This window comes from Lampris incognitus, chromosome 13 (assembly GCF_029633865.1).
Source record: "Lampris incognitus isolate fLamInc1 chromosome 13, fLamInc1.hap2, whole genome shotgun sequence".
Lineage (NCBI taxonomy): Eukaryota > Metazoa > Chordata > Actinopteri > Lampriformes > Lampridae > Lampris > Lampris incognitus.
Window position 1 is genome coordinate 1,879,869 of NC_079223.1, and position 16,016 is coordinate 1,895,884.

Sequence of the window (16,016 nt, forward strand, 5' to 3'; positions counted from 1 at the left end):
TGAGAGGCTTTGATAACGAAATCGGATTCAGTAGTTCTCCCTTAACATAATACCCCTGGGACATTTGTCTTTTCATCAATGTTGGGGAAATTACCTATTTTCTACTCGTGGTTATTACTTTCTTTGCATTGCATACAGAAAGAGGCCTTCCTTCCCTCATAGTTGCTTGCTTTGTTGCAAATTAGATTATTTCCATAATCTACATCACTTAGATATGTTGCTAATTTCATATTAGGTATTCAAGTTGATAATTCAACAATGTTTAATGTTTTCAGTTTTTTCCTATCTTAAAGCACTGTACTTGCATCCTTGTCCTCATATTCAGCATCCGATGTTATTTGTATTTCATTGTGTAAGTACACTTGCATATTGTACCTTTAACTCTTTGGTGAAATGTGGACTTGCTTAGTCCTTCAGTGATTGGAGCAATATATACACCGATGAGCCAAAACTTAAGAACCACCTGCCTATCATTGTGTAGGTCCCCCTCATGCTGCCAAAACAGACCCGGCAAGGCATGGACTCCACAAGACCTCTGAAAGTGTCCTCTGGTATCTGGCACCAAGATGTTAGCAGCAGATCCAACATTGTTACACGTTGGCTATCTGCAGTGGGAAGTGTTACTTGGGGAGATTTGGTTTGGTACATAGTGGTACATGGTCTGAAAGGTTTGGGAACCTCTGATCTAAGTTAATGTTATACAGTATGGCTCTAATAATAATAATAAATCAATCTTGTATAGCGCTTTTCTAGTACTCAAAATCACTTTACAATGAATGGAGTGAAACAAGACGACGGAAGAACATAACGCAGACATACAGGAGTGATGGGAAGGGGGGCAGACATACAGGGGTGGATGGGAAGGGGGGCTACGAGAGGGAGAAGCGGCAGCCACACACGACACCAGCAGTACTCTCCCACTTGGAAAGACACAAAGGGAAAGAAAAACAAACATCATAAATCACAGATGCAGGTCGAGCGCTCAGTCCCCAGCCTGCCCCAGACCAGGGGTGTATGAGCAGACGGGGGGGCACGAGAAGGATATGGAGAAAAGGTGTGTCTTGAGACGGGATTGGAAGAGTGGGAGGGATTGTGAGTCTCTAATGATTTGGGGAAGCGAGTTCCAGAGCCTGGGAGCTGCTCTGGAGAAGGCTTGATCACTAAAGCCACGGAGGTTGGACCTGGGGGTGGAGAGAAGGGAGGCTGAGGTGGATCTGAGGGACCGAGGGGATTGGTAGGGGGAGAGGAGATCGGTGAGGTATGGGGGAGCCAGTTTGTGAAGGGCTTTATAAGTAAGAACCAGGAGTTTGTAATTGATCCGGTGAAAGTTAAAAGTCAGGCGGATGCGTTCTGGACCAATTGGAGTCTCTTGATAGAGCTAGTGCTGATGCCATAGACGAGTGAGTTGCAGTAATCTCTAGGCACTTACACTCACTGGCCACTTTATTAGGTACACCTTGCTAGTACCGGGTTGGACCCCCTTTTGCCTTCAGAACTGCCTTAATCCTTCGTGGCATAGATTCAACAAGGTACTGGAAACATTCCTCAGAGAGTTTGGTCCATATTGACATGATAGCATCACGCAGTTGCTGCAGATTTGTCGGCTGCACATCCATGATGCGAATCTCCCGGTCCACCACATCCCAAAGGTGCTCTATTGGATTGAGATCTGGTGACTGTGGAGGCCATTTGAGTACAGTGAACTCATTGTCATGTTCAAGAAACCAGTCTGAGATGATTCGAGCTTTATGACGTGGCGCGTTATCCTGCTGGAAGTAGCCATCAGAAGATGGGAACACTGTGGTCATAAAGGGATGGACATGGTCAGCAACAATACTCAGGTAGGCTGTGGTGTTGACACGATCCTCAATTGGTACTAAGGGGCCCAAAGTGTGCCAAGAAAATATCCCCCACACCATTACACCACCACCACCAGCCTGAACCATTGATACAAGGCAGGATGGATCCATGCTTTCATGTTGTTGACGCCAAATTCTGACCCTACCATCCGAATGTCGCAGCAGAAATCGAGACTCATCAGACCAGGCAACGTTTTTCCAATCTTCTATTGTCCAATTTTGGTGAGCCTGTGCGAATTGTAGCCTCAGTTTCCTGTTCTTAGCTGACAGGAGTGGCACCCGGTGTGGTCTTCTGCTGCTGTAGCCCATCTGCCTCAAGGTTCGACGTGTTGTGCGTTCAGAGATGCTCTTCTGCATACCTCGGTTGTAATGAGTGGTTATTTGAGTTACTGTTGCCTTTCTATCAGCTCGAACCAGTCTGGCCATTCTCCTCTGATCTCTGGCATCAACAAGGCATTTTCGCCCACAGAACTGCCGCTCACTGGATATTTTCTCTTTTTCGGACCATTCTCTGTAAACCCTGGAGATGGTTGTGCGTGAAAATCCCAGTAGATCAGCAGTTTCTGAAATACTCAGACCAGCCCGTCTGGCACCAACAACCATGCCACGTTCAAAGTCACTTAAATCACCTTTCTTCCCCATTCTGATGCTCGGTTTGAACTGCAGCAGATCGTCTTGACCATGTCTACATGCCTAAATGCATTGAGTTGCTGCCATGTGATTGGCTGATTAGAAATTTGCGTTAACGAGCAGTTGGACAGGTGTGCCTAATAAAGTGGACGGTGAGTGTATATATCTGTGAATGTCATGTACTGTTTTTTTTTTAATAGCTGAAACATTTAACATGACACCGTGTATGACACCATGTACCCTGGGGCACTCTGTGGTGGGACGTGTGGGAGTGTGGGGTACCGGAGCAGTTGCTACAAGCCATCTGGTCCTTGTATAATCAAAGTGAGTGATGTGTCTATATTCTCGGCACAAAGTCAAACATGTTTTCGGTGGGTGTCGGACTCCACCAAGGTTGTCCCTTGTCTCCGATTCTGTTTGTGATATTCATGGACAGGATCTCAAGGCGCAGCCAAGGTGAGGAGTGTGTCCGTTTTGGGAACCTCAGAATTGCATCTCTGCTCTTTGCAGCTGAGTATGAAATGGCCAGGATGAGAGTCAGCACCCTCCCAAGTCTGAGGCCATGGTTCTCTACTGGAAAATGGTGGATTGCTCCCTCCAGGTTGGGGACGAGTTGTTGCCTCAAGTGAGGGAGTTCAGGTATCTCGGGGTCTTGTTCACGAATGAGGGTAGGATGGAGCGGAAGATAGATAGGCACATTGGTGCAGCATCAGCAGTAATGCAGATGTTGTGCTGGACCGTTGTGGTGAAGAGGGAGCTGAGCTGGAAGGCAACACTCTCAATTTACCAGTCAAACTTCGATCCAACCCTCACCTATGGTCATGAGCTTTGGGTAGTGACCAAAAGGGTGAGATCGAGGATACAAGCGGCTGAAATGAGTTTCCTCCGTAGGGTGTCTGGGCTCAGCCTTAGAGATAGGGTGAGGAGCTCGGACATCCGGAGGGAGCTCGGAGTAGAGCCGCTGCTCCTTCTTATCGAAAGGAGCCAGTTGAGGTGGTTCGGGCATCAAATTATGATGCGTCCTGTGCACCTTCCTTTGGAGGTTATCAGGGCAGATCCAACTGGGAGGAGACCCCGGGGTAGACCCAGAACTCGCTAGAGGGACTACATGTCCAATCTGGCCTGGGAACTTCTTGAGATCCCCCAGGAGGAGCTGGAGGGCGTTGCTGGGAAGAGGGATGTCTGGAGTGTCCTACTTAGCTTGCTGCCACTGCGACCCGACCCCAGAGAATTGGCTGATGATGAGACGAGATAAAATGTTTAAATGAATTTTATCTATAATGCAATAACAGTAGATAAATGTGTCTCTGTGTATTCATATTTAAGTAATTTTCATGCATTTTCATCTTCATTCCTCCTCATGCATGCATTCACAATTTTCTAAGGGCTTTACCCAACTTTGGGCATAAATATTTCTACTTTTCATCTTTGAAACTGAAATTCCCCCAATACACCAAGACCATCATTCATGACTCTTGCACCATTTGCATTTCATGCATCCTATTAAGCAGAATGCTATTTCACACACTTCATTAATAATGATTATGTGTCTACCCTCGTTGCTCTCTTATTAACCACACCTTTCCTAAAAGGAGAAGGGAAAAATCAGTGCCGGATCAGATATCCACCTGGCTTGGCATTCAAAGGCATGCATAGGTACATACCTGCACACACACAAATATAGTATATGATTGAAGAACCTTGGTTTGACTGGTGGAACATAACGCAGGAGCACACACTAAGGTTGATAACAGCATCCTGAGTTTGTTACTGAATCAGTACCTTTCCTGCATGTCTTCATCATACGATTCCTGTCCAGTTACTTTGGAATCTCCTATTACTTGGATCACTATTGGTAATCGGTCTCCTGCAGTAGAATGGCATGCACACTTTGCTATGATATGATTACTTTTCAGTGCTCTAAGATGCCTGTAGGCTGACTCTGCTAATTGCTGACTTGCTTGTAACCCACTTTGGATGAAAGTGTCTACTAAATGAGAAAATGTAAACTGTAACTGAAGGCAAAAAAACGCCAAAATCTCAAAAAAGGAAGTGAAACAAAAATTCACTGACACCTTCTAATATACTGGTGAATTTCTGGCAAGAGACAGATACATCTAGCCATGCTGTGAGCGACGGGCCTCGATCAGATAAATTAAACTCGGTGATCAAACTGTCCTGAACGTGTTGGTTTTCAAATCAATCCGTGATTGCTTGAAAGGTGTGAAAGGCAGCATGGTGACCAGCCTGTGTCTCTGATGCTCCTCATACACACTGAACCATAAAGAGTCAAGCTGCTGTCCTCTCGCTATAAACAGGAAATCTGAGGGGGTTGATAAGGAAGGACTCTGTGTCACAGGCCAACCGTGTGTTTGGCTCCGATAATTCACACAGTGCTAAGCACTGAAGTATATAAGAGCTTGTGTGTGTGCGTGTGTGTTTGTACAGATTCAACTTGTTTCCCTCCCTCTCCCATCTTCCTTCTGTGTGTATTAATCTTTACACACAGACGACATTAGCCTCTCTGTCTCACCTGTCATCTGTGAAGAGTCCCAGTTTGAACCACAGATTACAGAAGGCCCAGTGGTGGCCTGCGGTTGAACCATGTGACTTTGTGAATGAGGTCGTGTAGTAATTAACAGTTGGCTGTGTTATTGCTTCTGGCTTGCCTGATGCCATTGTTATGTAGCGTAGCTAACTAGCCAGGGCCGCTGGAGGATGGCAGGAGTACGTAGGGCCCGGCTTCCTGCCAGTAAGACTGAGTAGACTGACAACAAAAGCTGTAAGTTCTGCTTAACTTTTCCATGTCCGTCTCCGTCTCTGTCTTTGACTGAGCTGTGGGTTGAACTGCCATTTGGCTGCACCCCCCGTGTGCTTCCTTTTGACTGGTTGCAACTTTGGATTTCCCAGATTATTGTCTGTTTTTTTACTTGTCTGGCTGCTCCTGCAATTTATATTTCAAAGCAAAGTCATTTTGTCAGATGAATTTGCATGCATTTTGACTAAGGCCACTAGATGGCCCTGTTTAATCTTGTGACTCAATTGAAAGCTGATACACTGAAGTGACCTGTACATGGCTTTTTCCTCCTGACGACGTGTCTTTTGCTGAGTGCGACTTATGCTCCGGTGCAACTTGTGGTCCGGGAGGTGCAGTGTAGAGTGTTTACAGCAGTTCTCAGCGTCGGTGGCTTGGCTGCTAGCATGACTCAGATGACGGCTTCATGTTGGTCCCTGTATTGTTTTGCCGCTGCTTCTGGGACGGCTCAGTCCTACACAGGCACGAAGCGGTGTCCTTGACCTACATGCATCAATAGATACTCTTATTTATTACTACATCTTCTGCAGGTACTAATGCGCTTGTGTGTACACAACTGTGTATTTTGCGTCAATATCCACTTAAGGAATCCATAACAAAATACAAGCCTCTTCCAATACGTGTCTTTTGCCAAAGTTGACTTACGTCCACACTGCATTACTGCACACTGCTTAAAATCGCCCAAGTAACTTATTCCCCTTGCATGCTCGTTTTCCCCCTCTTTTTTTCTTTTTTTTTTTTACACAAGATCTTCACCTCTAATCATTTGATGTAAAGCGGGATCATTCGAGGTAAAACGGAATATCTTCAGGGCATTGTGACCCTGAACTTTGACCCCCCCCCTTACTAGTGGTTTGATAATGGAATCAAAGCTCATGCTACGGCTACTAGTTACTAGTTACCAGAGGTTGTGCCTCTCTCTCTCTCTCTCTCTCTCTCTCTCTCTCTATCTGTCTCCCCCCAGTCGATGCTGATGAGATTAAGAGGCTAGGGAAGAGGTTTAAGAAACTCGACCTCGATAACTCGGGATCGCTCAGCGTGGAGGAGTTCATGTCACTGCCGGAGCTGCAACAGAACCCGCTGGTGCAGAGGGTCATCGATATATTCGACACGGACGGAAACGGAGAGGTGGACTTCAAAGGTGGGCAGTACCCCCCCCCCCCCCGTTAACACTTGACTCTCCAGTGGTCCTACGTGAGCAGTGTAACCTGGAAAACATGAGTGTTGTATGATGCTGGTGCAACCGTCTGCCTTCCAACCCAAATCTTACCACAAGCTCACCAGGGTTTGTTAGGCAAATACAACTTCATTGTTGACTTTGTTTGATAGGCTGGTGTCAGGTGGTTGTTCAGAATATCAGTGCCATAACAGAATGTCAACAATACTTCCACAGTAAATACCAAACAAATTAAATTCGACTCATATGATGGTATGAGAATGAAAACTGCAGTTTTATGAATGAAAATATATCGTTTATATGTGTCCTATGATACAGTAAACGATGCTTATTTTCTAATGGGATTTATGTTGAATTATAATGTGAAGTTATATGAGGTCCGCGGTGGTGTAGCGGTCTAAGCATCGGCTTCGTGTCGATGCAGTTGCCCCCTGGGGACCGGGGTTCGCGCCCCGGTCTCGTCAGATCCGACTATGGCCGGACTCGACGAAGCAGCAGTAACTGGCAGCGCTGTGTTCGGGAGGGGGGCGGAGTCGGCTTGTGTTCGTCACATGAATGCGTCTCTCTGTGTGTGTGTGTGGGGGGGGGGAAGCAGTGGTTCGGCCTGGAGTCGCCTTGTCCCGGAAGTGACGAGGCGACTCCTTCCAGACTGCCGGCCGGAGAGACGCAGCTGGCGAACGCATGATGCGGTACGAGGGTGGGGGTTTGAACTAGAATAGGGATCGATTGGCCACTAAATTGGGAGAAAAGGGGAAAAATCAGAAATAAATGTATGAAAGAATATATGGCTTTATAAAAATATAAACAGTACTTTTAGCCTACATGGTTCACTCCTTTGCTCTTTTCCGACTTTGCAAAGCACACAACTGTTCTGTGCAACAGATTATTCATTTATTCACTCACTCTTTCATTTATTGGTAAAACTGAAACCGTTTGTTTTAGCATCAGTTTACCTTTATATCGTTCAATTTATGCAAATGAAATGTAAATGAAATTAATTAACAAAACAAGTAGGCAATTTTTATCAACACTCACTCATAGACCCTTGCTTTATAACACTTCCCTTTGAATACAAGCTCATTAACGTGGCACATGATCAAATGGTCCTGAACTTGTAAAGAAGGCAGAACTGAAAGTGACTGAAATGATAAGGAAGCGGGCGTGGCCTGTGAAGACAGGTAACATATTATAAGACAATGGGCGTGGCCTGTGAAGATTGATTGTAAGGATGTGGGCGTGGCCCGTGAAGATGGGTAACAAATGATAAGGAAGTGGGCGTGGCCAGTGAAGATGGGTAACTGTACGGAAGTGGGCGTGGCCTGTGAAGATGGGCGTTGTAACGCTGGTTTGTTATTCTCTGGGTAGAGTTTGACCAAACATTAATCGTAATGGATGATAAGCAACTAAAAAAACAAGAGAATGATCTTGTTAGCATGAACGTTGAACCCCAGCAGTCTCAACTGCACATAGTGATGACTCGATGCTTTGTGTTTCTTTTATTTCTGTTTCACCATGATACATGAAATACAGTCAAAACAGAAGGTTCAGCTGGCCAGTGTTACCACAAATAACAATTGTACTGGAAAGTAAATTTAATCATTTGTAGCACTTGCAAGAAATTGAATAAAAACTACAGGGGAAGTGTGTAAATTATATATTTTTAAGTATTGATGCATGCAGTTCTTTAATGTTTATAGCTGTGAACACATTGGCAATTCACATTTTATATTTATTGCTGTAAATACTATATACACTGTTTCTGCTCAACATCAGATTGCCTCGCTGCTGCATCATTCATTCATGCATCATATACATTCATGCATCATACATCATATACATTCATACATCATACATCATACATCATATACATTCATATATCCTATACATTCATACACATATACATTCATACATCATACATCATATACATTCATACATCATGTGCATTCATACATCATATACATTCATATATCCTATACATTCATACATCATACATCATATACATTCATACATCATATGCATTCATACATCATATACACTCAGTATTCATACATCGTTTACATTCATACTGTAACGTGCATGGATAAGTAGACACGTTCGTCCTTGACTAACGTGTAGGACCCTTTAGTCGACTGGTTAACGTTGTCGCTTGCGGAGCGGGAGACATGGGTTTGCGTCCCGGCTGTGGCGACGGTCTCCCAGACTGCCCCCCGAATTCACTACATTGGCATATCAGCTCCCTCACGGTCTCACCATCCCACTTCTGACACCACTGCAGCGAATTAGGGGGGCAGCCCGGAAGCACCACCACAGTCTGGACGCGAACCCGTGTCTCCCACTCCGCAAACGACAACGTTAACCAGTCGACTAAAGGGTTCGGGTTTGCGTCCCGGCTGTGGCGACGGTCTCCCGGACTGCCCCCTGAATTTGCTACAATACATCCATACATCATATACATTCATACATTCATACATCATATACATTCATACATCATATACATGCACACATCATATACATTCATACATCATATACATCATATACATGCATGCATCATATACATTCATACATCATATACATGCATGCATCATATACATGCACACATCATATACATTCATACATCATATACATTCATACATCATATAAATGTATGCATCATATACATTCATACATCATATGCATGCATCATATACATTCATACATCGTATACATTCATACATCATATACATTCATGAGTCATATACATTAATAAATCATATACATTAAGTACATAATCTTGCAAACCTTTCCATCAAGAAAATTAGGTCTTGGAAAAAGTTTAGAATTTTGAAGTGAAAGTGTGTAGGAACTTTGTTGTACACTTTTCAAAACTGCATTACTTAGTGCTCAAGTTGCCGGTCGATGTTTGTCCATATGACACACCCTGTTTACACTTTGTTTCATGATGGGGGATTTGCTTTTGAGTTTAAGCCTTTTACCAGAAGGTTGTTGCCTGTGCTAATTTAGTTTATTGAACAAATTTCAAAAGCACTTGTTAAAAACCTGCCTCCCTCTCAAATGATCAGCCCCTGAACAGAAACAGCTGTGTGATCAACCCCTGGTGTTAAAGTGGTAAACACGACACGGGCAGCTTCAGTCAGCAACTTTGTTTCACACGTTTGCTCTGTCCTGCCTGAATAGATCAGTAGTATATACAGTGTGACACAAGTACGACGGACATTTTGTCTTGTGCTAACTGTTGCTTCCCTTCCAGAGTTCATCGAGGGAGTCTCGCAATTCAGTGTCAAAGGCGACAAGGAACAGAAGCTTCGGTGTAAGTAGAGCTTCAAAGCTGCCGCTACCTCAGCGCTGCTAAAGCATGTGTAACTCCAGGGGTCCCAGTAGTGGTGATTATAGACTTCGCTCCTGTCTCTGGGCCTGTGCGCCGCTGGAGCTCCCTGTTAGTGTTGGGTATCGTTTTGGATTTTAGCGATTTTTATCCGACCGGTTCCGAATCCTGGTCCAGTAGTTCGCGTGGTCGCCTCACAGCAAGAAGGTCCTGGGTTCGAGCCCCGGGGTAGTCCAACCTTGGTGGGTCATCCTGAGTCGTCCTCTGTGTGGAGTTTGCATGTTCTCCCCGTGTCTGTGTGGGTTTCCTCCGGGTGCTCCGGTTTCCTCCCACAGTCCAAAGACATGGAGGTCAGGTGGATCGGCCGTACTAAATTGACCCTAGGTGTGTGTGTGTGTGTGTGTGTGTGTGTGTGTGTGTGTGTGTGTGTGTGTGATGGCCTGGCAGCCTGTCCAGGGTGTCCCCCCGCCTGCCACCCAATGTCTGCTGGCATAGGCTCCAGCATCCCCGCGACCCTGAGAGCAGGATAAGCGGTTCGGATGATGGATGGGTGGATGGTTCTGAGTCCGTTTACTGAATGTGGCTCTTATCATATACGGGTTGTGTGTGTGTCTGTCCGCAGCTAATCTTGCAAACTACTGGATCTATCAGCCTAAAATGTTTTGTGCAAACTTGTGAGTGGATGATGAAGAAACTCGTGGTTGTGGTGATTCAAAATCTTCAAAAATTGTTTGTTCTCACTGTCGCCGCTTCCTCTCTCCATTCATTGTCCAACTGGCTCGACCAAGGCTGCTCTCTGCTGCTGCCCGGTCTGAGTCAGCCGTGCTGCTGTGCGCCTCACATCTACAGTTGACTCAGATCCGGCAGCGACAGTGTCAGAAGCAAAACATGATGTACTCGGGTATGAGTCTTGAAAGTAAACGAGAAGTCGATCATATTTCGCAAGCCAGCAAATCATGAACTGTTGATCTCAGCACAGGAAAACTGGAGGAACGCTGGATGAACCAAAAATAATTCACCGAACCAAAAATAATTCACCTTATTCACCTCGCCGCCACACAGAAGTGCCATAGTCTCCAATGTTAAAACGCCGCTAGGATTAATTACAGTCAGCTGAAAATCATCTCAGTAGCTACAGTGAAGCATTTCCCACGGCTGAGCTATGCTTTCTTACCATGGTTTTATGAATGAAGGTCAATTAGCAGAGCGGTCATTCGCCTCCATCCATTTTATATCAAGAAAATTGCAACAGTGCGGGCACCTTGGTAGCGTGGCGGTCTATTTCGTTGCCTACCAACACGGGGATCGCCTGTTTGAATCCCCGTGTTACCTCCAGCTTGGTCAGGTGTCCCTACAGACACAATTGGCCGTGTCTGCCGGTGGGAAGCCAGATGTGAGTATGTGTCCTGGTCGCTGCACTAGCGCCTCCTCTGATCGGTCGGGGCGCCTGTTGGGGGGGGGGGCTTGGGGGAATAGCGTGATCCTCCCACACGCTACGTCCCCCTGGTGAACTCCTCACTGTCAGGTGAAAAGAAGCGGCTGGTGACTCCACATGTATTGAAGGAGGCATGTGGTAGTCTGCAGCCCTCCCCGGATCAGTAGAGGGGGTGGAGCAGAGACCGGGACGGCTCGGAAAATAGGGTGACTGGCCAAGTACAAACAAGGCAGAAAGGGGGGGGGGGGATCGCAACAACTTTAACACATTTGAAGTTCGAAGAAGGTTGAATCAGTTCATCTGGATACAACGTTTATGTAAACAATTACGTGAAACGCTTATGTTTACGTTGTGTCCAGATGAACTGATTCAACCTTCTTTGGTTTTCATACCTGGATTACTGAGCATGCATCAAGACATTACTCATTTCGGTGAGGATTGCCTTAAACTTGTACGTGAGTACAAGCAAACGGCGTGTAAGATGGCAGACTGCAGGATACATCTGTCACCATCTTACAATGCTGTGATTGCAACTATTCCCCAACCCTCTGAATAGTACACAAGACCACTGTAACTCTAGTTAATGGTCACACCCACATTTCTATATAGAACTGGTCGTTGGTTTCAGTCGTTATGCCACTGTATTGTTTATAAGGGTGGGGTACCTGCAGCCACTGTATTGTTTATAAGGGTGGGGACACCTGCAGTCACTGTATTGTTTATAAGGGTGGGGGTACCTGCAGTCACTGTATTGTTTATAAGGGTGGGGACACCTGCAGTCACTGTATATCGTTTATAAGGGTGGGGACACCTGCAGTCACTGTATTGTTTATAAGGGTGGGGACACCTGCAGTCACTGTATTGTTTATAAGGGTGGGGTACCTGCAGTCACTGTATTGTTTATAAGGGTGGGGACACCTGCAGTCACTGTATATCGTTTATAAGGGTGGGGACACATGCAGTCACTGTATTGTTTATAAGGGTGGGGACACCTGCAGTCACTGTATTGTTTATAAGGGTGGGGTACCTGCAGTCACTGTATTGTTTATAAGGGTGGGGACACCTGCAGTCACTGTATATCGTTTATAAGGGTGGGGACACCTGCAGTCACTGTATATTGTTGATAAGGGTGGGGGTACCTGCAGTCACTGTATATTGTTTATAAGAGTGGGGACACCTGCAGTCCCTGTATGATGTATAAGGGTGGGGGTACCTGCAGTCACTGTATATTGTTGATAAGGGTGGGGGTACCTGCAGTCACTGTATATTGTTTATAAGAGTGGGGACACCTGCAGTCCCTGTATGATGTATAAGGGTGGGACACCTGCAGTCAGGTGAGACTGAAGACGCCTCTCAGATGATGATGATACAACGTGTCTGTCAGTAGACGTTGTGTCCAGGTGAACTGACTCACCTTTGGTTACTTTTCTTACCTGGATTACTGAGCAGCATCAAGACACATTTGAAGTCTTTTAATAAGGGCTGTGAAATGATGACAGTCTGATCTCTCTTATATGTGTCTGTGATATTAGACTTGGTCGTTTTCGTGCGAGGGTCTGCTTAGGAGGCTGCGCATCAGTACGTTGACAGTCAAACCCTTTTCACTAGGTAATTTTTTTTAGCTTGAGCGTTTTATATTAACAACATTTTTTGCCCATATTTCCCGTTCAGTCGACTTGGGCGTTGCACAAAAGTCTTGTACTGGCAGGAAAAACACTGGCTTTTCTGTCCGTGTTGGCGTGTATTTCCCTTCCCCGAGCAGACAAAAAAAGGGGGTGGTTTGTCACCAAGTTTAAACATTGGAGAGGGGGAGGTATGTGTGCCTGGCAGAGATCTGCACTCTACTGAGTGCACTGCTGTACTACCGCTCATGGTACATGGACTGCAGTTACATGGAGTTTTTCTAGTCTCCCCACCACTTGCAGTGCTCTACAGTGTACGCCTCACATTCACCCATTCACACACACTATCATATACTGATGGCGGAGGCTGCCATGCAAGGTGCCATGCTGCTCATCAGGAGCAGTTAAGGGTTCAGTGTCTTGCTCAAGGACACTTTGACATGCTCTCCGCAGAGTCGGGGATCAAATCAGCAACCTACAACCATATTCGGCTGCTCCCGTTAGGGGGCGCCACAGTTGAGCATCTGTTTCCATCTCTTCCTGTCTTCCTGCAACTTTCTCTGTCATACCAGCCACCTTGTCCTCCCTCACCACATCCATAAACCTCCTCTTTGGCCTTCCTCTTCTCCTCTTCCCTGGCAGCTCCATATTCAGCATCCTTCTCCCAGTATACCCAGCATCTCTCCTCCACACATGTCCAAACCATCTCAATCTTGTCTCTCTTGCTTTGTCTCCAAACCGTCCAACCTGAGCTGTCCCTCTAATATACTCGTTCCTAATCCTGTCCTTCTTCATCACTCCCAATGAAAATCTTATCATCTTCATTTCTGCCACCTCCAGCTCCACCTCCTGTCTTTTCATCAGTGCCACTATCTCCAAACCATACAACATAGCTGGTCTCACTACCATCTTGTAAACCTTCCCTTTAACCCTTGCTGGTACCCTTCTGTCACACATCACTCCTGACACTCTTCTCCACCCACTCCACCCTGCCTGCACCCTCTTCTTCACCTCTCTTCTGCACTCCCCGTTACTTTGGACAGTTGACCCCAAGTATTTAAACTCATCCACCTTCGTCACCTCCACTCCTTACATCCTCACCATTCCACTGTCCTCCCTCTCATAGCATATGTATTCCGTCTTGCTCCTACTGACTTTTATTCCTCTTCTCTCCAGTGCATACCTCCACCTCTCCAGGCTCTCCTCCACCTGCACCCTACTCTCACTACAGATCACAATGTCATCCACAAACATCATAGTCCACGGAGACTCCTGCCTGATCTTGTCCGTCAACCTGTCCTTCACCATTGCAAACTAGAAAGGGCTCAGAGCCGATCCTTGATGTAATCCCACCTCCACCTTGAACCCATCTGTCATTCCAACCACACACCTCACTACTGTCACACTTCCCTCATACATATCCTGCACCACTCCTACATACTTCTCTGCAACTCCCGACTTCTTCATACAATACCACACCTCCTCTCTCGGCACCCTGTCGTATGCTTTCTCTAAATCTACAAGACACAATGTAACTCCTTCTGGCCTCCTCTATACTTCTCCATCAACATTCTCAAAGCAAACATCACATCTGTGGTGCTCTTTCATGGCATGAAACCATACTGCTGCTCGCTGATCATCACCTCTCCTCTTAACCTAGCTTCTATTACTCTTTCCCATATCTTCATGTTGTGGCTGATCAACTTTATACCTCTGTAGTTGCTACAGTTCTGCACATCACCCTTGTTCTTGAAAATCGGTACCAGTATGCTTCTTCTCCACTCCTCAGGCATCCTCTCCCTTTCCAGGATTGTGTTAAACTCTACTACTACTACTACTACTACTTTCGGCTGCTCCGGTTAGGGGTCACCACAGGGGATCATCTGTTTCCATCTCTTCCTGTCCTCTGCATCTTCCTCTGTCACACCAGCCACCTGCATGTCCTTCCTCACCACATCCATAAACTTCCTCTTTGGTCTTCCTCTTCTCCTCTTCCCTGGCAGCTCCATATTCAGCATCCTTCTCCCAATATACCCAGCATCTCTCCTCCACACATGTCCAAACCATCTCAATCTTGCCTCTCTTGCTTTGTTTCCAAACCGTCCAACTTGAGCGGTCCCTCTAATATAATCGTTCCTAATCCTGTCCTTCTTCGTTACTCCCAGTGAAAATCTTAGCATCTTCATCTCTGCCACCTCCAGCTCCACCTCCTGTCTTTTCATCAGTGCCACTGTCTCCAAACCATATAACATAGCTGGCCTCACAACCATCTTGTAAACTTTCCCTTTAACTCTTGCTGGTACCCTTCTGTTACAAATCACTCCTGACACACTTCTCCACCCACTCCAACCTGCCTGCACTCTCTTCTTCACCTCTCTACTGCACTCCCCGTTACTTTGGACAGTTGACCCCAAGTATTTAAACTCAAATGCCTTTGTCACCTCCACTCCTTGCATCCTGACCATTCCACTGTCCTCTCTCTCATTCACGCATAGGTATTCCGTCTTGCTCCTACTGACTTTCATTCCTCTTCTCTCCAGTGCATACCTCCACCTCTCCAGGCTTTCCTCAACCTGCACCCTACTCTCGCTACAGATCACAATGTCATCCGCGAACATCATCGTCCATGGAGACTCCTGCCTGATCTTGTCCGTCAACCTATCCATCACCATTGCAAACAAGAAAGGGCTCAGAGCCGATCCTTGATGTAATCCCACCTCCACCTTGAACCCATCTGTCATTCCAACCGCACACCTCACCATTGTCACACTGCCCTCATACATATCTTGCACCACTCCTACATACTTCTCTGCAACTCCCGACTTCCTCATATAATACCACACCTTCTCTCTCGGCACCCTGTCGTATGCTTTCTCTAAATCTACAAAGACACAATGTAACTCCTTCTGGCCTTCTCTATACTTCTCCATCAACATTCTCAAAGCAAACATCACATCTGTGGTGCTCTTTCGTGGCATGAACCCATACTGCTGCTCGCTGATCATCACCTCTCCTCCTCTTAACCTAGCTTCTATTACTCTTTCCCATATCTTCATGCTGTGGCTGATCAACTTTATACTTCTGTAGTTGTTACAGTTCTGCACATCACCCTTGTTCTTGAAAATCGGTACCAGTATGCTTCTTCTCCACTCCTCA

At 46.0% G+C, this 16,016-nt stretch overlaps 1 protein-coding gene across 1 annotated transcript in view; it reads left to right on the forward strand.

The window, feature by feature from the left end:
* The window catches only part of LOC130122972 (calcineurin subunit B type 1), a 64,382-nt gene that overhangs the window by 40,050 nt on the left and 8,316 nt on the right, over window positions 1-16,016 (forward strand). Inside the window, exons 3-4 of the mRNA XM_056292064.1 lie at window positions 6,269-6,445; window positions 9,729-9,788. Of these exons, the coding sequence (XP_056148039.1) occupies window positions 6,269-6,445; window positions 9,729-9,788 (237 nt within the window). The remainder of the gene's footprint in view (window positions 1-6,268; window positions 6,446-9,728; window positions 9,789-16,016) is intronic.